The sequence below is a fragment of the Podarcis filfolensis genome, assembly GCF_964270895.1.
Source record: "Podarcis filfolensis genome assembly, chromosome: Z".
Lineage (NCBI taxonomy): Eukaryota > Metazoa > Chordata > Lepidosauria > Squamata > Lacertidae > Podarcis > Podarcis filfolensis.
Genome location: NC_139617.1, coordinates 28674985 through 28702742, shown reverse-complemented (window position 1 = coordinate 28702742; position 27758 = coordinate 28674985). Strand labels below are relative to the sequence as shown.

The window sequence follows — 27758 nt, the reverse complement described above, 5'->3', positions numbered from 1 at the left end:
GCTCATGTTCACATCTTTGTACATATGGAATCTCCTTAAAGGCAGGGGTATGTTAACTCTTGCCCTCCCAGATTCCTTCTCCAAGATCTTGTAGCTGAGCCAGCATCCTTTGAGTTCAGCCACAAGAGAAGGGATTTATACGGTATGTAGCTAGTTTAAGATGCTGCTCTATTGTGATTCTCTGCTGCAGACCAGCTTTGCCAGGTGCCTCAGGTATGAGTCTAATACACTAGATTTTTTTTCCCTTGGGTTACTGCAGTGCTTTTTTTCTGGGGGGACAAAGAGGTACCTAAACATTTTGTGAATCTAACAGGAGAAGAAACGAAACATTTTTTAAAAAATTAGTTTCTTCTCTAGCACAGTAAACCATCAGTTCCACTGTTACCCCCGATGGCAGTCTCATTTCCTGTCATGGTGTTTCCTGAGTCTCGGACGGAAGTGAACATTTAATGCAGGGGTTGTCAGCTTGGTCCCTACCATCCACTGGTGGGCATTTCAGGATTCTAGGTGGGTGGTAGGGGGTTCTATGGCACAAGCTCAATCCTCCTTCCATCGAGCACTCAGGGCCGTCTTTAGCAGATGTGGTGCCAGGGTGCAAATATTTGCCCAGCGCCCCCAAATTACCACAGATAGTGTTGGGGTGGCCGTAGCTGTGCACTGCCAGCCATCCGGGGATCTTCAACTCTCTCCCATGCTGCTGTGGGGGAGCGATCCCTGCAGAGGCTTGGGAGTGAATTTGCACCCCTCCCAAGCCTCCGCGGGAGGAGAGCGCAGCTTCCTTCCCAAGCCTCCTCGGGAGGAGAGCGATTCCCACCACATCACTAAAGTCTGCCGATCTGCTCCATCTGACACGCCCCCTTCACCGTATCGCAAGTCCAAGTCTTCACCCCGGTCCACCAATGGAAGCTGTTTTGCCCTCACCAACTGCAGCTACTTGTCCAGATTCACGATTGGCCAAACCAAATCACCTACGTGTCGCAAGCTACACATCACCGTGCTCATCGAAGGAGCTCCATGTGGCATGGAGATTGACACTGGGTCTGCCTTGTCCGTTGTATCCTGGAGCACCATCAAAAGACTCGTGCCCAAGCTGTCCAAGAGGCAACTCAACCCACACCGCATACATTTGAGAGATTGCCAGGGAAACAACATCCCCATGGTAGGCGTCGGCCGGTTCTGGGTCGCTTTCAGGAATTTTTCAGGACTGCTCCGACTGGTGGTGGTCGAAGGCCTGCAGTCTAGCCTCCTAGGGCAAGACTAGTTTGATGCCCTCAGCCTGGAAGTCACTGGCATCAACTGCATCTCTGACGCGGAGATTGATGACCTAATCAAAGACTTTGCTGAGGTTTTCGACGGCACTTTGGGCCAGTATACTGATATGCCCATCTCCTTTAGCCTTGATCGCCAAGTCACCCCCATCAAGCTAAAGCTACACCAGGTTCCGTTCGCTTTCAAAGCTAAGGTGGATGAACAACTTGACAAGCTGATTGCACAAGGCATTTTGGAGCCAATTGACCATGCCAAGTGGGAAACCCCCATTGTCACGTCTGTTAAGCCGGATGGGTTGGTGAGAATATGCGCAGACTACAAGTGCACGATCAACAAGGCGCTTCAACAGCACATTTATCCAGTTCCCGTTGTCCACCACCTGCTGCATTCCCTGGGTGATGGCAAGGTCTTCGCTAAACTGGACCTTGCACAAGCCTATCAACAACTGCCTGTTGACGACGCCACCGCTGAAGCTCAGACGATCATCACCCACTGAGGGGCGTTCTGGTGCCGCCGGCTGCAGTTTGGGGTGAGCGTGGCTCCTTGAATCTTTCAAAGCCTCATGGAGCGTCTCCTGCAGGGGCTTCCGGGCATGGTGCCATATTTCAATGACGTGTTGGTATCCGCAGACTCAAATCAGCAGCTGTTCAAGCGCATCAGCTCTGTGCTGACCAGGTTCCAGGAGGCTGGGCTCAAGGTGAAAAAAGAAAAGTGCCAGATCGCCTTTCTGCAGGTGGAGTTCCTGGGCTACCTTATCGATGCCTCCAGTCTTCACCCGATGTCATCCAAGATCCGGGCCATTCAGCAGGCCCTGATTCCAAAAAGCAAGGTGGAGTTGCCGGCATTCCTGGGACTGCTGAACTTCTATAACATGTTCCCGCCCCACAAAGCAACACTAGCCGAGCCTCTACACTGCCTCCTCAGCATGAAGGTACCATGGTCCTGGGATCATCGGGAAACGGTGACCTTTAACACAGTCAAAGCCCTCCTCTCATCGGACAGTGTGCTGGTACAGTACAGTACAGTGAAGCCAGGCTGCTGGTCCTTGCCTGCGACGCCTCGCCCTTTGGCATCGGCACAGTCTTCAGTCACCGGTTTCCAGATAGTAGGGAAGCACCGCTCACCTACTTCTCCCAGACGCTGTCTCCGGCCAAAAGGAATTACAGCCAGCTCGACAAGGAAGCACTGGCACTTGTGACTGGAGTAAAGAAGTTCCACAAATACCTCTATGGGAGAACCTTCAACCTCATCACTGACCACAAGCCGCTTCTGGGCCTCCTCGCCAGTGATCGACCAACTCCACTGGTCCTCTCGCCACGTATGCTGTGATGGACTGTCTTTCTGGTAGCTTACAGCTACCAGCTCGTCCATCACCCTGGAAAATCAATGGGCCAAGCCGACGCTCTCAGTCGTTGCCCTCTTCCAGCGCTTGTGGAAGACCCGGCTCCTGCTTCATCGCTCCTCCCAGCAGCGCCAGTATCAGCTGCCGATGTAGCTTCCGCATCTGCCCAGGACCACACCATCAAACGTGTACTCAACTGGGGGTGGAGGGGGTGGCCAGAGGGGTCTTTCGCACCAGAGTTCCAACCGTTTGCAACCAGACAGCACGAGCTCTCGTCTCATCATGGCTGCCTACTGTGGGGAGACCGAGTCATGGTTCCCCAAAGACTCCGTCAACATGTCCTCGAGGCTCTGCACATCGGCCACCCGTGGATCATCAAAATGAAGGCGTTGGCTTGGTGTTACGTCTGGTGGCCTAACATGGATGAAGCCATCACTTCATGGGTTGCCTCCTGTCAAGCATGCCAAGAGTCGAAACCTGCACTACCGGCAGCTAAGGGCAACACCTGGGAGATGCCCAAGGCACCCTGGTTGAGGGTACACATCAATCTTGCCGGCCCCTTTCATGGTTGGACCTTCATGGTAGTGGTGGACGCCTATTCCAAATGGCTGGAGGTGGCCCTGATGCCCTCCACCACTACTGAAGCCATCATCTGGGTGCTGTGGGGCCTGTTTGCAATTCATGGGTGTCCTGATGTCCTCGTCTCAGAAACAGACCTCAGTTCACATCACACACCTTTGAAAGGTACGTCTTGGGGCTGGGCATCCACCATGCCCTAATGGCACCATTTCACCAGCAACGGGCAGGCAGAAAGAATGGTGTGCTCAGCAAAAGAGGCAGTGGCACGCCTGGAACAGAGGGACTGGCACGAGCGGGTCACTTGTGCAGCACATCACCCCTCATGTAGCCACAGGGCGGAGCCCAGCTGAACTGCTAATGGGCCACCGCCTCCGGTCTCCACTTGACCGGCTGCACCCGGACTTTGGTGTGGCCAAGCCCACAGGCTGTACTAACGCACCACGGTCCTTTATTCCAGGGGATCAGGTTTTTGCCCAGAACTTTGTGGGGGAAATTCCTTGGGTGCCAGCCACGGTAGTGGGAGACACAGGGCCCCATTCGTACCAGGTGGCACTCAAGAATGGACACTTGTGGTGCTGGCACATAGACCAGCTAAGGCGCAGGGTTGGGGATTTGGACACTACTGCTGTGCCCCCAACTGTGGCCCCAGCTCTGGAGCAGTCACTAATGGAAGGCGAGGCTTCACCTACATCTTCCTCACAAACTGAGGGCATGGAGCCGAGCCAAGCCATTTCAGTGGATCTGCCTGGCTCTCCAGAGACTCAGACCCCTGCCATGCCTGACCGTCCACTGAGTCCGCTTATGGTGGTTCCTTCGTCAGCAGTGGAACCAGGGAACTTGGGCTCAATGCCACATTTGGTCGCACCACAGTTGCAGCCAGAATCGGGCAGCCACCCGGACTCTGGTACTGGCCCTTGGAGGTCTGGCAGGGTTTCCAAGCACCCAGCTTATTTAAAAGACTATGTTCACTGGACAAACTGCACATGTAAAGCTGTATGGGGAATAGGGTCAATTAATATGCTTATGTGCATTACTGAAACCAATAAGGGTATTGCTGTATGTAATGGAAGCACTATGACTGTAACTACTGCCTTATCTCGGTGGGGAGTGGTGTTATGTATTGAAGTTCTCACCCTGGCCACCAGGAGTATAGTGTATATAGTTTTCACTCAGGTCCACGTCAGTTACTTTAGGCAGGAAACCCTGGGCTGTTGTTACAATATTGACAGCCGGCTGCCTATAAAAGCAGGCCGGCTGAGCTGTTTTCTGTTCGGTTCAGTTCCAGCTTACAATAAAGAACCACTTAGAGAAATCTCTGTGTCATCTGCTTTGTCAACCCACTACTTAATAGATGGGAAGCTAAAATGGGTCAAATATGGAAAATCTATTCAATCATTTTATTACTAATAATGAAAAATATGAATGAAAATATAAGATGAATGATTCCAGGAATATTATGCATGAATATACAATATGTGGTCACAAATAAGAATACAGTGGTACTTCGGGTTACAAACACTAACCCAGAAGTAGTACCTCGGCTTAAGAACTTTACCTCAGGATAAGAACAGAAATCGTGCGGCGGTGGCCCAGCGGCAGCAGGAGGCCCCATTAGCTAAAGCGGTACCTCAGGTTAAGAACAGTTTCAGGTTAAGAACGGACCTCTGGAACGAATTAAGTTCTTAACCCGAGGTACCACTGGACATGCTTAAAACTGGCTGGCAAGCATTGTAGTTGATACTGCTGTTGTTATTAATATTATTATTAATACTGCTGTCTTTATAGAATAGAAAATACAGTGGTACCTCGGATTACATACGCTTCAGGTTACATACACTTCAGGTTACAGACTCTGCTAACCCAGAAATAGTGCTTCAGGTTAAGAAATTTGCTTCAGGATGAGAACAGAAATCGTGCTCCAGCGGCGCGGCAGCAGCAGGAGGCCCCATTAGCTAAAGTGGTGCTTCAGGTTAAGAACAGTTTCAGGTTAAGTACGGACCTCCGGAATGAATTACGGTAAGTACTTGAGGTACCACTGTAATAGAAATACAAGGAAAATACATTCTAAAAACGCTTGTCTGAGTAATACTATTATAGTCAAGGATCTTCACACAAGATGCGACATAAACTACAACAAAGCTTTGTTTGGAGTGAGGAACTTTAGAAGCCACAGAAGCAGGGGACATGGCTTGGGAAGTTGGAAAATAGCCTTGCACTCTGCAGAAAAATCTGCATCTCTCCCCCACCCCCCGGAACCTAATTGAAGGAAAGCTAAGATATGACTGACTGACTTTGGTAAAACAGAATTGCAAAAAAAAAAAAAAAAAATCCAGCAACTTATCTTGCTTTTTTCCTTTCAAGAAAAAGAGATAAATCTAACAGGAACTCTGGACAAGGCCAAACTGAAAAAGCATATTTTCCCTAAAACCTGCCAATGAGAAAGAGACATACCCTCCAACATTTCTCTGATGAACGTAGGGGCATCCCTTTCCATAATGATAATTTTACTATTTATATCCCACCCATTTTACTGTGTAGCCCCAGCCACTCTAAAATAAAGGTAAAAAGGTAAAGGACCCCTGGATGGTTAAGCCCAGTCAAAGGCGACTATGGGGTTGTGGTGCTTTCCCTTTCAGGCCAAGGGAGCCGGTGTTTGCCCACAGACAGCTTTCTAGGTCATGAAGAAACTGCTTCTGGTGCAACAGAACACAGTGATGGAAGCCAGAGCACACGGAAACTCCGTTTACCTTCCTGCCACAGTAGTACCTATTTATCTACTTGCACTGCATGCTTTCAAGCTGCTAAATTGGAAGGAGCTGGGACAGGGCAACGGGAGCTCACCCCGCTGTGTGGATTCGAACCGCCAACCTTCCAGTCAGCAAGCCCAAGAGGCTCAGTGGTTTAGACCACAGCGCCACCCGCTCACTCAGCCACTCTATGCAGCTTCCAACATATATAAAAACATAATAAAATATTAAACATTTAAAAAACTTTCCTATACAGGATTGCCTTCAGACGGCTCGGGGGTCACATAACTCCATACCCTCCAACATTTCTCCACTGAAAATAGGGACATCCTGAGGAAAAGTGGGACATTCTGGGATCAAATCAGAAACTGGGATGGCTTCTCTAAATCAGAGACATCCCTGGAAATTAGGGACACTTGGAGAGTCTGAATAGATTGAAAATGACTTAGCTCTCCATAATGAATTTGCATGAATATGAGTGACTTTATCTGCAAAATCATTGCAGGAGATCTTGGGGTCTTTACAAGGCCCCAGTGGTAAAGGTGGTTCCGTTAGATTGCGAACCACCTGAAAGAGTCTCCTGCTACTATTGTCTGCAGACGCAATAGAGGCTGTAAAGAAAGTCTTCTTCACCGTCGCTATTGCCACTTGGTAGGCTCAACGTTGAGGTCTAACCTGTGTCCAGTCTGATTCAGAATGAGTTTTCTGCCACCGGCACTCTAGCCTTCTCAGCAATTGTTTCCTTGCCCTCAGCTCCAAAGAAAACCACGGGGCTGTCCGGGCTCCATGCAATCAGAGAGGGTGCTTCGGAACCAGACAGTTGATAGCCCTGGTTAACTCCATATTCCAGTGGGCCACCAGGCAATCAGCTGAAAGGCCATCAACATGGGATAAAGCATCCCCTACCACTCTCTGGAAACCATTTGGATCCATTAAGTGGCGGGGGCGGACCATCCAAATTGATCTCACCTCCCTGCAGAGGGGATGGGTCACAAAGAAGTCCAGTTGCACCAGGAAGTGATCTGACCATGGCACTTCTTTAGTTTTGCTTTTACTTAGTGTCAGATCATCAACATCCATAGAGGTGAACACCAGGTCTAAGGCATGTCTGTGACTATGAGTTGGGCCAAACTTATTCAGGGACAGCCCCATGGAGGCCATGCTTTCCACGAAGTCCCAAGCAGCCCCTTGTAAGGTCGTGTCAGCATGAATGTTAAAATCCCCTAGGACAACCAAACTAGGTGTCTCGAGGAGAACATCCGCCATAACCTGAAGCAGCTCGGGAAGGGAATCCTTGGTGCAGTGGGGAGGTGGGTACACCAAAGGGAATCCTGTACTGCCCCTATTGCCCAACTTCCAGAACATGCACTCAGAGAACTGGGTCTTCCCAGTAGGACGCCTAATGCAAGCTAGTGACTTCCTAAAAATCACTGCAACACCCCCCACCCACCCACCCACATGACCTGGGTTGCTGTGCGTAAGAGAAACCTGGTGGACAAGCAGCGGCAAGGACAGGCCCATCTGCTTCATCCAACCAAGTCTCTGTTACACATGCCAGGTCAAGTCCTCCATCCACAATCAAGTCATGGATGGCAGTGGTCTTATGAATCATTGACCTAGCATTGCACAGCAGCACCTTCAGGTCAGTTGGGTTCCCCTTTTTGAGTGCAAATATAACATTGAATCACAATGATACAAAATACCATAGATTCCTGTGTATTAGGTGACTGGGCGTATAAGACGACCCCCCAAATTGGCAGCGCCAATTTTGGGGGTCGTCTTATATGTTTCAGCAGCTTCGCTGGGCAGTGGAAGTGGGCGGCGGGCTCGGCGCCAGGAGGAAGCCGCCCTGCAAAGCCTGCTTAGCATCGCTGGGCGGCTTTCTCCCGATGTGAAGCAGAGCACGCCGCCCACTGCTGTGGCAGCTTCAGCAGCTTCCGAGGCAGCAGAGGGCAGTGGGCTCCATGCAGGGAGGAAGCCACACCCAGCGTATAAGACGACCCCCGACTTTTTAACCTCTTTTCCGGGGTTTAAAAGTGGTCTTATACACCGGACAAGACAAGATTTCTTCTACTATATCTTTCTTTCTTTATCATATACACACAAAGCTTCTATTTTTAAACAGGAAATATTTTTGTAACCTAAGGTCTATTATACAAATCCATACAGATGTTCATATTGTTACAGTTCTGGTAAGCTGTATACAAATTATAAAGATTCCAAGTTTTTTTATGTTCCTCCATGAGTCTATCATTTACTAAATTGGCGAGTTTTGCCATTACTGCATATTCTGATAGTTTCTCTTTCCATGCATCTATTTCAAGACATATGTCAGATTTTCATATGTTAGCCAACACCACTCTGACTGATGTGGTCATATAACTAAATAGTTCCACTGATGATTTCACAATACAGTAGCTGAAGGAGTCATTCCCAAAGGCATAGTTTTGGGGTCCAATGCAAATTTTGGGTTTTTTTACATTTTTTCATTTCAAAATGAACTTTCCTCCAAAATGTTTTGGTCTTTTCACAGGTCCACCATAAATGGAAGAAGGTTCCTTAAGGTTTATGACATTTCCAGCAATGTCCATTCATTTCATTATTCATCTTATGTATATATTTCAAAGTTATATAACATTGAAAGAACATTTTTGTACAGTCATACCTCATGTTACGGCCGCTTCAGGTTACGTGTTTTCAGGTTGCGGACCGTGGGAAACCCAGAAGTACCGGAACGGGTTACTTTCAGGTTTTGCAGTTTGTGCATCCGCAGAAGCGCCAAATTGTGCCGGCACCTGCGCATACGCAGCGCTTCAGGATGTGAACGCTGTGGGTTGTGGACGTGCCTCCATCACGGGTTACGTCCGCAACCCGAGGTTCCAGTGTACCAATTTTGTTTTAGGGCTTAACCTGCAGTGAATTTTATTCCTTTATTCATAATTGTTCTCATTGTTCCACTGTAAACTGCTCTTAAATTTTTTGCATCCATTTTGTCATGTAAGTTTTTGCTTGTTGGGGCTCGGTGTCATATTTGAGTAATAGTTTATAAATTTTACCCAAAAGGTAGAACTCTGTTATGATGGACTCAAATTCTGTTTTTTCACTGATTTAACAGTTTGCCATACAGTCTTTCTTTTTTTTAAAAAAAAAATTATTAACAGGCCAATCACATCACATTATCCAAATCACATTAGTTCCAAATCATACAGCCAAATTTTAAATTTTGTTGAGGGTACCCATACATCAAGCTCTGCACGAGTCCAAAACTCCGGACAAGTCCAGGCATCACTTATATTACTGCTTTAATTAGACAGTTCTATCCAGTTCGATCCGGATAGTCCTTTATTACAGTCTTTCTTGAATCTGGATATTAGTTGACAGTATGTAAGCAATGGGAGGCCCCATTAGCTAAAGTGGAGCTTCAGGTTAAGAACAGTTTCAGGTTAAAAGTGGACCACCAGAACAAATTAAGTTCTTAACCCGAGGTACCACTGTAATAATGTTCCAGTGGTGACATTAACAGTGCTGGTAAGGGCATTTTTGTGATTTTTGTAGTGCAACTCATGATTTTTGTGGTGCAGGCTGTGCCCCTGGCTATAATGTGTAATTTGATGGTGAGTTTGGGGTAGCTCAATGCATAAAGCGCAAGGATCCACGAGGATCCGTGCTTCAGAACCATGTTTTTGGGCCACGGTATGACCAGGAAGCCATGGATCATAGTTTTTTGTGGTGCAGGCTGTGCCCCTGGATATGTTGTATAATTTGATGGTGTGTTTGGGGTAGCCCATGCAAAAAGTGTGAGGATCCATGAGGATTCGTGCTTCAAAACCACGTTATTGGGCCATGGAGTGGCCGAGAAGCCATGGATCCTAGATTTTTGTGGTGCAGGCTGTGCCCCTGGCTATGACGTGTTAATTGACGGTGAGATTGGGGTGGGCCAATGCAAAAAGCGTGAGGATCCGTGCTTCGGGGCCATGGAGTGGCCGGGAAGCCATGGACCATAGTTTTTTGTGTTGCAGACTTTGCCCCTGGCTATGACGTGTGATTTGATGGTGTGTTTGGGGTGTCAGCATCGCCCTTGAGCCAGTGCCACCAACTGGACTCATCCACTTGAGCGCCGACTGGGCTAGGCGATCTGGGTAGCACTTCCAGAGACCAGAACAGGTCAAAGTGCTGTGGACTCACAGCTTAGAGTTGTGAGCACCGGATTCACTTCCACAAGACAGTCGTCGCACAGCAGAGTATAGCAGAGTATAAATGACTCGGAGAGCAGCTCTGTAGAATATCTTCTTTTATTCTATCTACAGCTATTATACACAACTATATACAGAGCTAAATGAGGTCTAAACTAAAATGAATGCTGAACTGCACTGAGTGTCTGCAGCTGCTCTTAGCAGCAATCTTATCTATACACACGATCTCTAACACTCAGTCTCTCTCTCTCCGACACACTGGCAGACTCTTTGATGTGGTGCTGGAGCGGAATAAGTAGAGAGTAGAAACCGCCCCTCCTCTCTGGAGAATCAGCAGAGCACATCAGCAGATTCTTGGATATGGGAGGGGTGAAATCTCCTCATGGGGTGGCCCATGCAAAAATGTGAGTATCCATGAGGTTCCGTGCTTCAGAACCACATTTTTGGGCTATGAAGTGGCCAGGAAGCTGTGGATTCGAGTTTTTAGTGGTGCAGGCTGTGCCCATGGGCATGATATGTGATTTGACACTGACCTTGGGGTGGTCGAATGCAAGAAGCAGGAGGATCCATGAGGATCCATGCTTCAAAACCACGTTTTTTGGTCATGTTGTCGCCAGGAAACCATGGATCCGAGGTTTTTTTGGTGCAGGCTGTGCCCCTGGCTATGATGTGTGATTTGACGATGAGTTTGTGGTGGCCCAATGCGAAAAGTGTATCCATGAGGATTCATGTTTCGAAACCACATTATTGGGCCATGGTATGACCAGGAAGCCGTGAATCCAAGGTTTTTGTGGTGCAGGCTGTGCACCTGGCTATGACTTCTGATTTGACGGTTAATTTGGGGTGGCACAATGCAAAACGTGTGAGGATCCATGAGGATCTGTACTTTGAGGACCACATTTTTGTGCCACGGTGTCGCCAGGAAGCTTTGGATCCATGATTTTTGTGGTGCATGCTGTGCCCATGGCCATGATGTTTGACCTGATGGTGACTTTGGGCTGATCTAGTGCAAAAATCATGAGGATCCATGGGGATCTGTGTTTTTTAACCATGTTTTTACGCCATTGTAAAAACATGAAACAGTGGATGCATGATTTTTTTGATGCTGCCTACAGACTAAGACATGGTCTACAGTATCATGGTGGTTTTATTTAATTTGAATGAAAAAATCATATGAATTCAGGAGGATCCATTTAAAATCAGCTGGATTCACCTTTTACCTTTTTCCTTAGAAAAGCTTACATGTCAATTATGAGTTGCAAAAAGACAAAGAAAAAGAGATATTTTTTGTGACATGGTCCGATTTTATTAAGTATGTCAATGATGATTCACACAATTTAAATCCACACCCAGCATTTAAAAGAATATGGTTGATCCAGTAAAATACATCTGACTAACCTGTGAATTCTCCCTCCTGCCCTCCTTTTCTCTGTATACCAGTAACTGACTTCAATGTCTGCTGCTCTACTCTTGTCTTCTTAGGAACTGTACAATACGACCTTTATCAGGACTCTTCAGTTTCTCTCTATACAATAACTTTTTGCTTTATTTTTCTTTCCTTATTCCGTATAATTCTCAAAGTTCTACGCATGTAATATAATTATATAATTGATCATTCTTTTAAAAGGAAAAAAAAATATCTGTAGTTTTCTTGTGGGGGAAAGACCTGACCTGCTGTGCCTCCAGTTCACGAGGAAACTCTCTCTCCCCAGAGCCTATGCGCTCCAGAGAGGGTCCCTTCGTACACCGGAGGCACAGCTGAGCTTTGCTGAGGCTCTTTAACCTCCCAGCTAGCAACTGATGCGCGGGAAAACTGCAGCTCAGCTTTGCAAGCTACCATGCAGTTCTGGCTCACAGAAAGGTGGGAGGGGCACTCGTTAAGCTGCTCAGCTGAGGCATGGAGGGCTTCCCTCACCTCAGCTGAACAGCCTCATTAAGCCTCTGGCTAGCAAGGAGACCCCCAGCCCAAAGAGATCTTCTTTAGGCTCTGGGGTGGGTCTCCTGAAAGAGGAGCATTCTGGCACCTTTTTCTCTAGAAAAAGAAGCACTGCACTTACATGGGAGTAACCTCTATTGAACTCAGTGGAATCTCTGAGTAACTGGCATAGGGTTGTGCTGTTAATTTTAAATCCAAGCTGCACAGTAAAGCCTTATTGTGCAGGCTCCGCCACCCTCTGCTGGTGTGCTTGCAATATTGCCTTTCATTTTAGTAGAAATACAGTGGTACCTCGCAAGACGAAATTAATTCGTTCCGCGAGTTTTCTCTTCTTGCGAGTTTGGTGTCTTGCGAAGCACGGTTTCCCATAGGAATGCATTGAAAATCAATTAATGCATTCCTATGGAAACCGCTTGCCGGGCTGGCGGTGCGGAGAAGGGCTTTTCTCCCCACCGCAAGCCTTCAGGACAGGTCCGGGAACAGAGGGGAAGGCGCGCTGCGCTTCTCCTCTGTTCCCGGAGCTTGCGGGGCTTGCGGTGAGGAGAAGGGCTTTCCTCCCCACCGCCAACATTCAGAACAGCATTCTGAATGTTGGTGGTGGGAAAGAAAACCCTCCTCCCACCGCAAGTCTTCAGGACAGGTCCGGGAACAGAGGGGAAGGCGCGTTGCGCTTCTCCTCTGTCCCCGGACCTGTTCTGAAGGCTGGCGGTCCACCGCCAGCCTTCAGAACAGCCATCCAAAGGCTGGCGCGGGGAGAAGGGCTCTCCGCCCCACCACCAGCCTTCAGAACAGCCATCCGAAGCCTGGCGGGGGGAGGAGGTCTCTCCGCCCCACCGCCAGCCTTCGGAGGAGCCTTCCGAAGCCTGGTGGGGGGAGGAGATCTCTCCGCCCCACCGCCAGCCTTCAGAACAGCCATCCGAAGCCTGGCGGGGGGAGGAGGTCTCTCCGCCCCACCGCCAGCCTTCGGAGGAGGTCCGAGGACAGTGGGGAAGACGTGCTGCGCTTCCCCGCTGTCCCCGGAGATTTCCCTATGGGCTTTCGTCTTGCGAAGGAAGCCCATAGGGAAATTCGTCTGGCGAAGCACCTCAAAAAACGGAAAACTCTTTCTTCTTGCGAGTTTTCCGTCTTGCGAGGCATCCGTCTTGTGAGGTACCACTGTAACACCCTCAAACGTTTGCAGATAATTAGTGGGGAAAGAGATGTTAAGGAATATAATGATATAAGTAGGTTTGTTTTTTAAGGGGGGTGGAATTAATCCATAGTTTTGATTTCCATATCTGAGGTGTCATAGCCTCAATAGCTATAGTATAGCCTATTGTCCTACCTATAGCCTGCACTGGGCTACTACAATCAACCCATTGTCTAATGCAGTCATGTCCAGCTTTCAAGAGACTGAAATCTACTCCCACTATAAAAAAAACTGACAGTGATCTACCAAAGATCTTGAGCTTTTTTCCTTTCTTTTTTTTGAGTGCGGGGGCCCCCAAGATCTACCGAGATCTACCATGGTCTCCCCACGATCTACCAGTAGACCATGATCTACCTGTTGGACAACCCCGGTCTAGCTTGATCACTGAGATTGTCTGCAGGAGTATCATTAGCAGTTTCCTTTGTTCATGAGGCTCATATAAAGAAACCGAACTTCTAGTGCCAACAACCCAGTCCTGTGGAACACTCTGCCACTAGAGATTCAGTAGGTGTCTTCAGCTAACACTTTTAAACGCCTGCTGAAAAGTTTTATATTCTGCTAGGCTTATGCAGGCATTTAAGAATACATCTTTCCACAATAGTTCATTGATGCCTGATTTTATTTTTATGGCTTTTATTATATGGTTTCATGTATTATTGTAAACCACTTTGATATTTGCTTGTATATAAATATTTGCTTGTTTGAAGAATAATAATTATGACATAAAATAAAATGCTAAGGCAGACTGTTGGTCCGCCTTGTTTGCACAGATTTGGCACAGCACCCTCCCCCCCCGATTTCAGGCTGAAGCCTCTCACAGGCCCATTTCTACCTGGATATGTCACCAAAGATTGAACCCTGGGACCTTCTACATGCAAAGCAGGGGTTCAGACACTGAGCAGAAATGTTTCTCTCAGCTATATGCATCTTCTGGTGTCCAGATCTCATGAAGTTTCTGAGAGGAAAGGGTTTCTGAACCTCAGCAGAGTGCATTTCAAATAACTAGAAGGCATTCCTTCCCTTTCCATGGATTTCCTCTGCCATATCAGCATCCACTGGTCTCTGCAGCTACCATGAAGTGTCTGAGCTGTGTGTGTGCTTCTTCAACTTCTCCTCCTCCTCCTCCTTTTGTAAATAATGTTTTTTATAAAAATTTTGGAGGGGAAAAAGTATCAAAAAACCTTGTTTTGTACATGCATAGAAGTGCATCTTTAAATTATATGAAATAAGGAAAGAAAAATAAAGTAAAAAGTTATTGAATACAGAGAAACTGAAGGGTATCAATAAAGGTCGCATTGTACAGTTCCTAAGAAGACAAAGGTAAAGGTAAAGGACCCCTGGATGATTACGTCCAGTCAAATGCGACTATGGGGTTGCAGTGCTCATCTTGCTTTCAGGCTGAGGGAGCCAGCATTTGTCCACAGACAGCTTTCCGGATCATGTGGCCACCATGACTAAGCCGCTTCTGGCACAATGGAACACCATAATGGAAACCAGAGTGCACGGAAACACTGTTTACCTTCCCACCACAGCGGTACCTATTTATCTACTTGCACTGGCATTCTTTCGAACTGCTAAGTTGGCAGGAGCTGGGACAGAGCAACGGAAGCTCACCCTGTCACGGGGATTCGAACCACCAACCTTCTGATTGGCAAGCCCAAGAGGCTCAGTAGTTTAGACCACAGTGCCACCCGCATCCCTAAGAAGACAAGAGTAGAGCAACAGACATTAAAGTTAATTATTGGTATACAGAGAAAAGGAGGGGGAGGGAAGAAGGACCCACAGGTTAGATATATTTTACTGAATCAATCATATTCTTTTAAATGCTGGGTGTGGGTTTAAATTATGTGAATCGTCATTGACATATTTAATAAAATTGTACCATATCACAAAGCCAAAAATCTATTTTGCAGCTCTTAATTGACATTTAAACGAAAGTTACCAGACGTCCCCATTTCCTGGGGACAGTGCCTGGATTTGCAAATCAGTCCCCTGACAAAATCCATCTAATTAGTAGGAAGTTGAAAAGTGTCCCTGGAATCATTGGGAAAAAATCTGGTAACCTTAGTTTAAACTTCTCTAATTTGTTATACCACTATAAAAGATTGGCATCTGCTAAGTGTTACCCATGCCTGGCAATAATGGCTCTGGCAGCTGTTTGGAAGAAGAAGAAGAAGAAGAAGAAGAAGAAGAAGAAGAAGAAGAAGAAGAAGAAGAAGAAGAAGAAACAAACGCTTGAAGAATATACTGATTAGACCTCTTAACATCTCCATTTCTATCATGTAAATCATGTAAGCCATGAACTCTAGCTTTCTGTTTATGTTTTTGACACCTGTTAGCCAATAAGCATGAGCCCTGACCTCTAACCCAAAGTATTTCTGCTTCACATCAAGGTTATTGACCATTGTGCAATTTATTTCAATTTATTCAAATACCTTATATACCAGTTATCTAGAAGATGCAGTTCATTTACATTTGTGGGGTTTTTTGCACAGGTATTTCCAGTTCCAACTTTGTTACTTCAGAGTCTGTTTTGCATTTTAGGTTATTATTTTCTATAATGCATGCGTGCCTAATAACATCTTTCATAGCCTTGCAAAAAAAAATATATGTAGAGGTCTCTTTTAAATCATTTCCTGTAAGTAAGAAGTTAGACTTAATGGTCAGGGGTCCCTTTAACATGCTTTCTGCTGAGCTGATTGGTGAGAAGGGTGGGGCTAAATACCCACAATGGGAAAAGTTCAGACTTTTCTTGAACATCAAAGCAGATTTCCAGAGGGGTGTGGTCGATTATTTTAATATTGAGAATAGAAGAAAAGGTTGCACTCAGTATTACTGAACTGGTTGCCTGGAAGAAATCGGAACAGAAAGTCGCATTATAGTAGTTTGAACGAAATGCAAAACTTTTATCTGATGGATTCATTTCACTACAGGCATCAGTTAAACCTTATTCAGTAAACATCTGAAAAAGCTGCATTTGCTTATAGAACTTCCTACAGCCTTCGTAGGGAAGCTTCCTGGGTGGAGAGTCCAAATCAGACAATATACCTGTAATACTACAAACATTTCAAATGAAGTCCCCATTCCCCAGTGCCAGATTACAAAATAGGCAGAATAGGCACCAGCCTATGGACCCCATGCCTTTTAAGGGCCCAGTGACAACGGATCAAAGTAATACTGATTTGATCTTGAAAGAAAATTACAAAAACGTATTAGGAGATAATTTGCGATTCCCCCTCCCCCAGATTTTGAATGCCTAGGGGCCTCCATAGGGTATAATCCAGCACTGCCATTTTCCCCCTCCCTTGAGCAAATGAGTAAAAGGATTAAAACACTGATTTATAAGATTTCTTTGTTGGAAGCCGCCCAGAGTAGCTGGGGAAGCCAGCTGGGTGGGATATAAATAAATTATTATTATTATTATTATTATTATTATTATTATCATCATCATCATTATTATTATCATTATTATCATTATTATTACTACTACTACTATTTTGTCCATTATTAGGGGCATATATATATATCAAATATAGCTGATACAAAAGCACGACCCCTGAGAGCGTTAAGTGTTTTGAGTACTTGAAAATTTAAATCTGAACTCAGAATTATAGCTGCCCCCCCAACTTTGCTCTTCCTGATGCAATGTACTGAGTGTCAAACCACTTATGTTTTAATAAAGATATTTGTTGATTTACTTTGTGTACTTTACGCTGGAAGAAAATATGGGGTTGCTTTTCTGTCACATATTTGCAATATCCTGATGCTCTTATCATATCCCCCTCACCTTTCACATTAAGAGTAATAAATTTTAATACTACTATTGCTCTAATAAGAAATTTAGTTAGGCCTGGCATTAGTAACCCATGGTTGAAAATAATAATAATTAAAGGAATATAGTAAAAGAAGTTAAAGAGAAAAGAAGTGAAATCTGGATTCCAGAAAAAGGAATTCACAGGGCAATGTAACTGCTCATGGAGTAAGATTGCTGTTTTAGAAACCTCATTTTCAAGCCTCTCCCCTGTCACATCAGAGTGGAAAGGGAAGATGAGAACTACAAACATTGTTACAGGTGTAACCAATAGCAAGATGTTCTTAAACATTGCTTAGTCGTAACATTTATAATAGCCACATAACATTTATAATTCAAGTAACATGTCAACCGAAAAAAGGGGAACCAAGTGAAAACTGAATATATCACATACAAAAAAGAAAACAGCTTAACTACATGTTAGAAGCATTAGGTTAGACTTGTCTTCACACAAAAAGTAGCAGGCATGTGATTCAGCAAAAGCAAGTTGGAGTGAGATTGAAGAGACTGATCTGTCTTTCATACTTCTGGCTGATTAACGTATTTACAATTGTTGTACAGTGGTACCTCGGGTTACAGATGCTTCAGGTTACAGACTCCATTAACCCAGAAATAGTACCTCGGGTTAAGAACTTTACCTCAGGATGAGAACAGAAATCGCACGGCAACAGCAGGAGGCCCCATTAGCTAAAGTGGTACCTCAGGTTAAGAACAGTTTCAGGTTAAGAACGGACCTCCTGAACGAATTAAGTTCTTAACCCGAGGTACCACTGTATAAGACAATGTCTTTTGCTTTCTTGCTTTCTTTATTTAAAGCCAAAAATTGGGGGTTGTCTTAAACATTAGGGCAGGTGAGTGATTGGTGGCAGCGACCTCCCCTCTAAGAAGCTCAACAATTTTGAGCAACCTCTGCAAAAAAAAGCTGAACAACTCAAGAAATATTTATTTCTTAATTTGGGGTTCAAAAGAAGAGGGTTGTCTTACACACGGAAAAATATGGTACTTTGGTAGGGTTTGCAGTTTCTGTGATGGCAGCCAGGTGTTCCCTAATATCTGTGATATCTGTCCCTCCGTTGGAACCAAATTCATTATGGAGAGCAATGTTGTTTTCTATCTCTTTCTCATTAGTAGGTTTTAGGGAAGCTACCATGTTGTTTTCAGTTTGGTCTTGTAAAGGGTTCCTGCTAGATTTATCTCTTTTTCTTGTCCAGAAAAAAGGAAGATAAGTTGCTGGATTTCTTTGCAATTCTGCTTCAAGGACATTACCGAAAGTCAGTCAGGCATATCTTATCTTTCCTCTGAAATTACGTTCCGGGGGGTGGGGGAGAGATGCAGGTGTTTCTGCAGAGTGCAAGGCTATTTTCCAACTTCCCAAGCCATGTCGCCCGCTTCTGTGGCTTCTAAAGTTCCTCACTGTGGCTTCTAAAGTTCCAAAGCTTTGTTGTAGTTTATGTTGCATATTGTGTGAAGCTTCTCGACTATATAATACTCTCTTGCATTAGTGCTGTCAAATTTCCAGCTCTGAGGATTTTCTCCTGATCCCTGTAGGCTTCTAAGGGCCCACCCCAAACATGAGTGGGTTCCCCCCCCCCGCAAGTGTTTGGTGAGTTGTTGCAGGGTGGAGACCCTTCCAGAGGCATCATTGTTAACAGAACCTTTTCCTCCTGCCTGGTCCACAGCAGACCCTCCAGGTGTCCTGAATTAGAGAAGCCGTCCCGGTTTCTGATTTGATCCTAATCCTTAAAGGTACAGGGACCCCTGACCATTAGGTCCAGTCATGACCGACTCTGGGGTTAAGGCGCTCATCTCGTTTTATTGGCCGAGGGAGCCGGCATACAGCTTCCGGGTCATGTATGTCCCTATTCTCATTGGAAAAATGTTGGAGGGTATGTGATCCCTGAGCCGGCCTTTGCATGAAGCAGAGTGGAAGAATCTGCTGTGGATGCTGGATCTGGACCGCCTGGGAGGGGTGGCAGATCTGCCCGCTGCAGCTTGTTCATCGCTGCCTCCTCCATCCATCTGCTCTTCTCCACTGTGCAAGCCCTTTGCTCCCCACCTGACAGCCACCTCTCTTATTGCTATGTCTTCAGAGCCTCCAGGTGTCCCTATTTTCCAGGGACAGCCCCAGATTTACAGAGGCCGTCCAGGTTTCTGATTTGATCCGGGAATGTCCTGCTTTTCCTTGGGATGTCCCTATTTTCATGAGAGAAACATTGGAGGATATGGAGGTTTGTGATCCCCAAGCCAAGCAGATAAGCAACCTTTAAAAGACATCTGAAGGCAGCGCTGCATAGGGACGTGTTTTAATGTTTTACAGTGGTACCTCTGGATGCGAACTAGATCTGTTCCAGAGGCCCGTTCACAACATGAAAAGAGCACAACCCGCAGCGGCGCATCTGCGCATGCCCGGGTTGCAATTTGCTGCTTCTGCGCATGCGCGTGACGTCATTTTGTGCTTCTGCACATGCACAAGTGGCGAAACCTGGAAGTAACCCTTTCCGGTACTTCCAGGTTGCCACGGGACGTAACCTGAAAGAACGTAACATGAAGCGGACGTAACATGAGATATGACTGTATTATGTTTTTATATATGTTGGAAGCTACCCAGATTGGCTGGGTTGTAAATAATAAAACAAGAAAGAAAAGTGGGCAGCATCTAAGAAACTGGTGTGGCTGCAGAAGGAGTCATGCCAGACCAATCTGATTTCTTTTGTTGATGGAATTACAAACTTGGTGGATCAGGGAAATGCTGTGAACATAGTGTATCTTGACTTCAGTAAGGCTTTTGACAAAGTCCCCCATGATATTCTCACGAGGAAGCTGGTAAAATGTGGGTTGAACGAGGTAACTGTAAGGTGGATTTGTAGCTGGTTGACTGACTGAACCCAAAGAGTACTCATTAATGGTTCCTCATCATTCTGGAAAATGAACCCGTTGTTGTTCAATGTCTTTATAAATGACTTTGATGAAGGAATTGAGGAGATGCTCATCAAATTTGCAGAGGACGTCAAACTGGGAGGGGTAGCTAATTCAGCAGAGGCAGAATCAGAATTCAAAATGACCTCAACAGACTGGAGAACTAGGTACAAGCGAACAAAATGAATTTCAGTAGGGACAAATGTAAGGTTCTGCACTTAGGCAGGAAGAACCAGATGCATAAATAGAGGATGGGGGACACCTGGCTTACTAGCAGTACATGTGAAAAGGATCTAGGGGTTTTGGTGGGTCACAAGCTTAACATGAGTCTACAGTGTGATGCAGCAGCAAAAAAAACTAATGCTATTCTAGGCTGCATCAACAGAAGTATAGTGTTCAGATCAAGGGAAGTAATAGTACTACTATTCTGCCTTAGTCAGACCACACCTGGAATACTGTGTCCAATTCTGGGCACCACAATTTAAGACAGATGCTGGAACGTGCGCAGAGGAGGACAACCAAGATGATCAAGGGTCTGGAAACTAAGCCTTATGAGGAGCGCTTCAAGGAGCTGGGTATGTTCAGCCTGGAAAAGAAGAGACTGAGAGGAGATATGATAGCCATCTTCAAATTTCTTAAGGGTTGTTACATGGAGGAGAGAGCATGCTTGTTTTCTCCTGATCCAGAGAGTAGAACCAATGGCTTCAAGTTGCAAGAAAGCAGATTCCGACTAAACGTCAGGAAGAACTTTCTGACAGTAACAGCTGTTCAGCAGTGGAACAGACTCCCTTGGGAGGTTGTGGACTCTCCTTCCTTGGAGGTTTTTAAACAGAGGTTGGATGACCATTTTCATGGATGGTTTAGCTGAGATTCCTGCATTTCATGGGGTTGGACTAGATGACCCTTGGGGTCCCTTCCAACTCTAAGATACTATGATTATTATTATCATGGAATAGGACGTCCCTATTTTCAGTGGGGAAATGTTGGAAGGTAGGTGTCTCCCTATCTCGGGGGAGAGGCAGTTGGGTGCACAAACCCCTCAGCCTCCCCTCCCCCACTGTGTGCCTGTGGCAACCATAGAAAAACACACTGATTCCCCCTTTTTTCCTAGGTTGAGTATAGTTTGGTGCACGAAAGTTAAAAAGAAGAAAAGAGAAGAAAAGTCACCTTTTCACTATTGAAATGTCCTTCCTTTTATATTCAGGATTTTTGTACTTGTGTTCTTATATAGAAAGACTCTTCTATACTGTGCATGTCTTGGGAGAAGGTTTATTGTTATTAGGATAAACGATGAAACAGGACTATAAAACTAGAAGCTGCACGGTTTTTTATTTCTTCCCCAGCCCTTCCTGGAGATGCCACTGGGAAGTGAACTTGGGACCTTCTGCATGCCAAGCATGCACAACTGATCTACAGGCCTTCTCCTAAACTTGGAAGGTTTGCTGTACTGTGCACTTTAAAGTAGCGATGATGAATCTAAAAAAACACAGCACTGGGGCAAGCTGGTGTTTCATCTGCAGATGTTCCTTGGAACTTAGTACACATATTTCTAGTTTTTGATAAGGCTGCTGGAGACCTTGGCTGCTTGATTAGAGGGGCAGTAAACGCTGCCATTCCATCTAAACTAATGAGTGAGCTCATTTTGTTTTGAAAAACAAGTTCAAAGCTGACTGGATGCATGTCAAAGCCCAGGAAATTGTAGATACGGTAGGACCGAAGTTTACTCCTCTGCTTTGCCTGGAAGGACACATGCCTCAGTCACGTCACTGATGTAGGTGGTTCTTTTGGGGGTGTGATTTTCTGGAGGTGTGGTTGGTTGGTTTCTTCCTTCCTTGCTTGCTATATCTGCTTCACTTTGTCTGGTGTGCTGTGAGGCTTGGATCATTGCCTTGAGGTAGGTAAGAATGAGTTGTTGGTTTCCCCCCATTTTTGTTAGGGACTTTAATTCATTTCCCAACTAGACGGGCTTGGGGAGGTGGGGTGGGCAGATGGGAGTTATATTTACTTTAATTACTTTGATAGTGCTAGTCGTCTTTGACTGGACTTAACTGGCCAGGGGTCCTTTACCTCTACCTTTTACCTTGCCACTTATTGGTACAAGTCCAAATCATATTCAGTTTAATTATATATGTATTTCTAATCTTGTATAAATTTCTATAGGCTTAATTTTCTATTTTCTGTGTAAATCCTATATAGGTCATGATATCATTTCATTTTCCATTTCCACTAAGTTTTGTATATTCTTAAAAAGAGTGATTTGTGTCTGCGTTTTTTTTTAATGGTACAAGCTGTGGTGGTGCAAACTGTTTCACTGTGTTGCTATTGAGTAAAATCAAACCTTGATGGGGGGGTTTCATGGTGCAAGCTGTAATGGTGCAAGCAGTTTCACTGTATTGCTGCTGAGCTGTTTCACTGAGCTGTTTCACTGTGTTGCTACTGAGCAAAATTGAACCTTGATGGGCAGTTGATGAATGTGGCTTTGGCCAAGATTTGGGGGGCTATCATTGTGCCTTCATTGAATCAGTGGAGAGTGGAGGCTGTAGCAGCCCCTCATTGCTTTGATAATGCTACTTATGAGTGCATGTGCAAATAACATTCAATTGCTAATAATTGTGTGTGTGTGTGTGTGTGTGTGTGTGTACAGTATCAATTTCTATACATTCCATATTGGCCATTATGTTTCTTCTATCCGTAGAGTGGTTTGTTTCTGGATGGTTTGTTTTTTTAAAAAAAATTGGTGCAAGCTGTGATGGTGGAAACTGCTTCACTGTGTTGCTATTGAGTAAAATCAAACCTTGTTGGGGGATTTTTTATGGTGCAAGCTGTGATGGTGCAAGCGGTTTCATTGTGTGGCTACTGAGCAAAATTGAACCCTGATGGGCAGTTGATGAATGTGGCTTTGGCCAAGATTTGGGGGACCATCATTGTGCCTTCATTGAATCAGTGGAGAGTGGAGGCTTTAGCAGCCCCTCTCCAGAGATGCTGATGTGTTGGAAATGCTAGAGGCCATTTCACTGAACTGCCACTCAATAGTTTGAAACAGAGAAGGCTGCACATTTTTTCTGTTTGGGCTATTCTGCAGTGGTTTTGTGGTCTCCACAGGGGACAATTCTCGACACAATATTTCTGGCTCTGGGTCTCATTCTCACCTCTCCCCCATCTCTTCTAGCTTTAACCACCGGCAAAGTCTTGGGATTGCAGAGGTCACTCCTTTAAGGTCACCCCTTTAAGGATCTCTTCTACAAGTATGTGAAAGTGGTGCATGTGTTGTTGTAGTAGATCTGCCTAGGAAGGGAGGTTAGGTGAAGGTGCTGTTGGGGAGGTGTCTTGTTTTGTGGAGAGGTCAGGATGAGAGCAAGGAGTCTTATAAGAAGGTGGCTGATGCTCAGGCTTCTTTGTAAGAGCCATGCGAGAGCAAATTAGTGGCCCTTCTAGTCCAGCAGTCTGCTCCCCTAGTGGCCAACCAGATATTTAGGGCAAAGTCCACAACAGGAACCGTGATCCCCAACAACTGGTGCTATTGAAAGACATGCTGTCTCTTTTCCTGGGGGAAATATTTAGCTGCCAATGACCTTATTTGCCACAAATTTCTCTATTCTGTCCCATATGGCAGCCATCCTCTTATCTAGTGGCAGGGAGTTCCATCCTTCAGCAATGCAATGCTGTGTGGAAAAGTCCTTTCTCTGGTCTGCTTGTAATCTTCCACTCACCAGTTTCACTGTATGACCCCATTGGACATGACAAGAAGCCCCTCTCTCTCCAGTCTCTCCACTCCACATGCCATTTTATACACCACTAGCCTTACAGTGCAGAATAAAGCCACAACACATTAAAGAAAGAAAAGAGAGACAAGCAGGAGAAAGGGAAGGAGGTGGGGGGTTGGCCAAAGTGAAGGGGAGATGTGAGAGAATGGGGGGATGGAGACGGGGAGCAGAGAGGGTCATCTGAAGGGGTCCTCTGAAGAGGCCTAACAGTGGTGGCAAGAGTAAGAAATTGATGCATGAAATGTAAATAGATGGATGAACCTTCCTTCACATCCTTTTCTCCTCTTTCAGTTGCAGAAATGCTGGAAGAGGCGATTGAAACCGCTCTCCAGGTTAGTATCTGTGGGAGCAGGTACAAGACCCCCCTCAGCACAGTCCCCCCCTTGCCTCCCCCCACCCACTAGCCCAGGAAAATGCCAGTTTTGATGTTTGTCTCCTGGGATCCAGGAGCAATCCCTCCCCCCCCCCCCATGGCTTTCACAGGTGTGAGGTTGAGAAAGTCCATTCCTGATTAAAAACCTGACTTTTTCCACTTTCAGGATCTGGCCAGGGATTATTTTTTCCTCTTTTGTGTGCACTTCACATGTGATCAAACCCGTAATGTGGCTCCTAATGCCGTGGTGCATCAGAAAGATCCTGTGACCAAGGTCATTTTGGTAAGTGAGGTTCAGGATGAGAAATCCACTGGGGAGGTGGGCGGAAGGGATGGGGGTGGGGTTTGGGGAATGGTCTGTGAAAAGGAAGTTTGTGGGTCTGGCAAAGAAGAAGAATTTGCAGGCATTTGGGACAGGCATTCCAACTGCAATTGAAGTCAACCCCTGAATCTGGGGCTGGAGCAGCCCCCCTGAATTCCATGGGGAACTAACTTTGCTCTTCTGCTCTTTGAACTCTTCTCAGGACATCATGGAGAGATGGTACATGTTTCCAGTCCCCTTCAAAGTATTGAAAAGGGGAATGAATGACGTCATCTGCCTCACGTATGTTGTTAGCATTGTTTGGGCAATTGGGAATTAGAAATGGCAAAGTGGGGTGTTTGTGAGCTGCTTGAGGAAAGGGCAGTCAGCAGCTGGCAATTTAGACTGAGAGGGAAGAATCAAAACACAGGGAAATAGCAGGGACTGAATAAATGGGCCAAGAGTGCCATCTTGAGCTTGACAACAAGCTAATAGGGTAGGCAGGATGGAGCAATGGAAGCTTCTGTCTCTAAAAAAGAAAAGAAAAATCATGGGTGGCTTTTATGCTTCCAGGGCTGGATGTATCCCCTCCCCCAATCTCTCCTCTTCCTTAACGGAAGCTGGGACTTGATGGGTCAATAGGGAGCTGTCTGACATGGGATTAGTTTTTCAGTGGGTTGTGTAGCTTTTAAATGTACATGCTTGAGAGGTCCAAAATTAGAGGCTGTGGGGTTCCCAACAAGCCTGAAAATCATCCATAGGACTTTGGGAAATTCAATCTCATATTTTCTGCTTCATCGTGACAGCTTCGTGAGACCAGCATATGCGGTTGTTAGGAAAAGGGCCATCATCCGTGGGATGCTTCTTCCGATTGCTCACATTCCTGGACTGAGCAATCCTGACAGGGAGGTAAATTCTTTGTAACTTTGATCATTACTCTTGACTTCTATTGGTTCAATTTATCTCCTGAAAAGTTTGCACATCATTTCATTTCTTACTAATTTTTCAGCGAGACCATAAGCTTAGCTACACAGATAATGCTTTTGGTTTCACTGGGGTTTTTTAACGTCATCTCCATTCAGAAAGTGAATTTTGCCTCATTATTTGTCCATGAGTGAAAACTCTTAGTCTCATTTGAAGCTGCCATTTGTCTCTATTCTGCCAGTTTGCTTTAGTATCACCCTTATCCAATGCTAAAAATCTGTTAACTATTCTCACACACCCCCACGTCTTTCCACATCATCTCCTCCTGTGAATCTGTGAATCCACCTCTGTGAAAATGGTTTTCACCACCAGGCTCTCAAGCAGCTGTTTCATGCAATTGTGAGGCGCCTGCTGACTGAAGACCCAACCGCTCAGTGCCTAAGAACCCTCTTGGAAGTAAGTGTGTTGGTGGGACGAGGGTATTGATTCAATTCAGTAGAGCCTGCTGGCATAAAAGCTTGATCAGGCAGCATCACAAACCCAGAACATGGGTGTCCCCTGACACGCTGGGGAAGGGCAGGCCACTCAGACAGGGGGCCACCCTTGTCAAGGCCCTTTCTTCAGTCTCCACCTGGGTGCAGCAGCCAGGGGGGGGCAAAGCAAATTTGGGGCTCAGTGACTTGGGAGATAGCCTTTTTGAGCTGTCTGGAACATTGAACAAAGGATCTCCCTCAGATAGTGGGGGAGAGTCCTCAGTGGAACTGGTAGCTTGCCTCTGTAGCTCAAACCAGCCCCCTGATACTAAGGTGCTTTTTCCTCCCACAGACACTGGCCCAATTTTTCAATTCAGACGATGTGCTTGAAAGAGGGCTGGCTACCAGCAGTATCACCATCCTGCTGGCCAATGCTATGAAATACAATCATCTGACTGTAAGTATCTGTTTTATGGGCCAGAGAGGTTTCTCAAAGTGGCTTACAAAAGACTATCTCAGTGAAAGAGACATCCAAACCTGGTGTCGGACAGAGAAGTAACATGGTCTCCCAGTGTGTCCAGGATTATTCAGGTGGTAGTTTTTTGTGCACTTCTTTGGTGCTGCCCTTTGGCCTCCACCTACTAGGCAGCAGAGCCCACAGAGGTGGGCTTCCTTGGAGGCAAGGAAGTGGGGTTTAGTAGATGCTTTGGGGTTTAAAAAGGACCTAATTCAGACTTTTCTTCATTCTACAGCCCGGGGTCATAATAAGGGTCCTCCCCGAGGAGCTCACTCCACTGTTCCTAAACATCAGCGAAGGCAAGTACTCCATTCTGCAAGCACAGAACAAACCCACAGGGCTCACTCTCCACCCCAAAGCCATCCTTGGCAGCCTAACTAGGGTCTGAGGAGGGCTCACTTCTTTGCTGTAACACACCTGCCTCAGGTTGAAATCCCAGCCCTGCCTCAAAGCCCCCAAGCAAGGTGGAGAGTGAACCGCTGTTCCCAGATGCCATGGGGATGCTGGCTCCAGGTGGTGGAGGCCGGTGACCCCCAATGGTCTGGCAATGGGGGTGGTGATGTTGGGGGTGGGTAGCAGCCCCACTGGGCTTTGCCAGGGCATGGGAGGGGGCATTACCTGTCTAAGAATGCCCGGTGATAAGTCTGGGCCTGGTTGTAAGGAAGACTCACTTTTCTTATCTTCTTTTCCATCCAGCGGACGTCCAGGCTGTGATTCAGGATGTGTTCCCACCACTGAATGAGGCGTACTGAATCCTCTTCCCAAACCAGATTGATGTGTGTGGTGAAGAAGGAATCATTGTCTGGTGTTATCTGAAGACATTTGCCATTATCTGAGGGTGTTTGTCATTATCTGAGGGTGTTTGTCATTATCTGAGGGTGTTTGTCATTATCTGAGGGCGTTTGCCATTATCTGAGGGCACTTACTATTATCTGAGGGCATTTGTCATGATCTGAGGGCATTTGCCATTATCTGAGGGCACTTACTATTATCTGAGGGCATTTGCAATGATCTGAGGGCATTTGCCATTATCTGAGGGTATTTCCCACTTTAAATAAAAATTGAATTTTGAGCAATTCTGAGCTTACATTTGTCTTTGTGATTTCTGTTCCATCACTTTACTTGCACCCCTGTGCTGTGGCTTAGAGGTTTCTTTCTGGGGTGGGGGGAGGAAAGAGACACTGCTGGCAACTTCTGAGGGCGATTTAGATCAAGTAAAAGGTTTGGGAGGGAAGGGTCAAACCCCCCGACCACCACTGAAGCTGCCTCCCTAGTTGCTGCTTTGACTTTTTATAAAAAAGAAAGCATGGAGTATCCTGATCTTCATCATGTGTACCTACTTGAATTGTCTTTCCTCTCCGTATGAGCAGCAGAACAGTGTTCCACAATGATGCCACCTGGACTGGAGTTGGGGGTTGAAGCAG

General features: G+C 46.0%; 2 protein-coding genes across 4 annotated transcripts in view; one reads left to right on the top strand and one right to left on the bottom strand.

Moving 5' to 3' along the window:
- The window catches only part of LOC310754552 (uncharacterized protein), a 90098-nt gene that overhangs the window by 13352 nt on the left and 48988 nt on the right, over positions 1-27758 (bottom strand). The window lies entirely within an intron of this gene.
- On the top strand, positions 21596-27419 carry LOC310754554 (uncharacterized protein). Of its 3 annotated transcripts, XM_083596619.1 has the most exons (10): positions 21696-21876; positions 23152-23227; positions 24038-24078; positions 24286-24402; positions 24644-24723; positions 25227-25329; positions 25717-25800; positions 26170-26274; positions 26570-26633; positions 27031-27419. In XM_083596619.1, exons 3-10 carry the CDS (start codon positions 24046-24048, stop codon positions 27084-27086), a joined length of 642 nt encoding a protein of 213 aa, XP_083452745.1. In that variant the 5' UTR covers positions 21696-21876; positions 23152-23227; positions 24038-24045; the 3' UTR covers positions 27087-27419. The 3 variants fall into 3 exon arrangements, with proteins under 3 accessions (XP_083452747.1, XP_083452745.1, XP_083452746.1); XM_083596621.1 differs by lacking the exons at positions 21696-21876; positions 23152-23227 and adding an exon at positions 21596-21689; XM_083596620.1 differs by lacking the exon at positions 23152-23227 and having other exon boundaries at positions 21795-21876.

What these genes read in the sequence shown, in the direction of transcription:
- LOC310754554 (XM_083596621.1), top strand. Translation starts at nt 24,046, where the DNA reads ATGCTGGAAGAGGCGATTGAAACCGCTCTCCAG. An exon ending in CTGTGACCAAGGTCATTTTG is followed by an intron (nt 24,403 to 24,643) that starts GTAAGTGAGGTT and finishes AACTCTTCTCAG; the next exon opens with GACATCATGGAGAGATGGTA. An exon ending in TGAGCAATCCTGACAGGGAG is followed by an intron (nt 25,330 to 25,716) that starts GTAAATTCTTTG and finishes TTTCACCACCAG; the next exon opens with GCTCTCAAGCAGCTGTTTCA.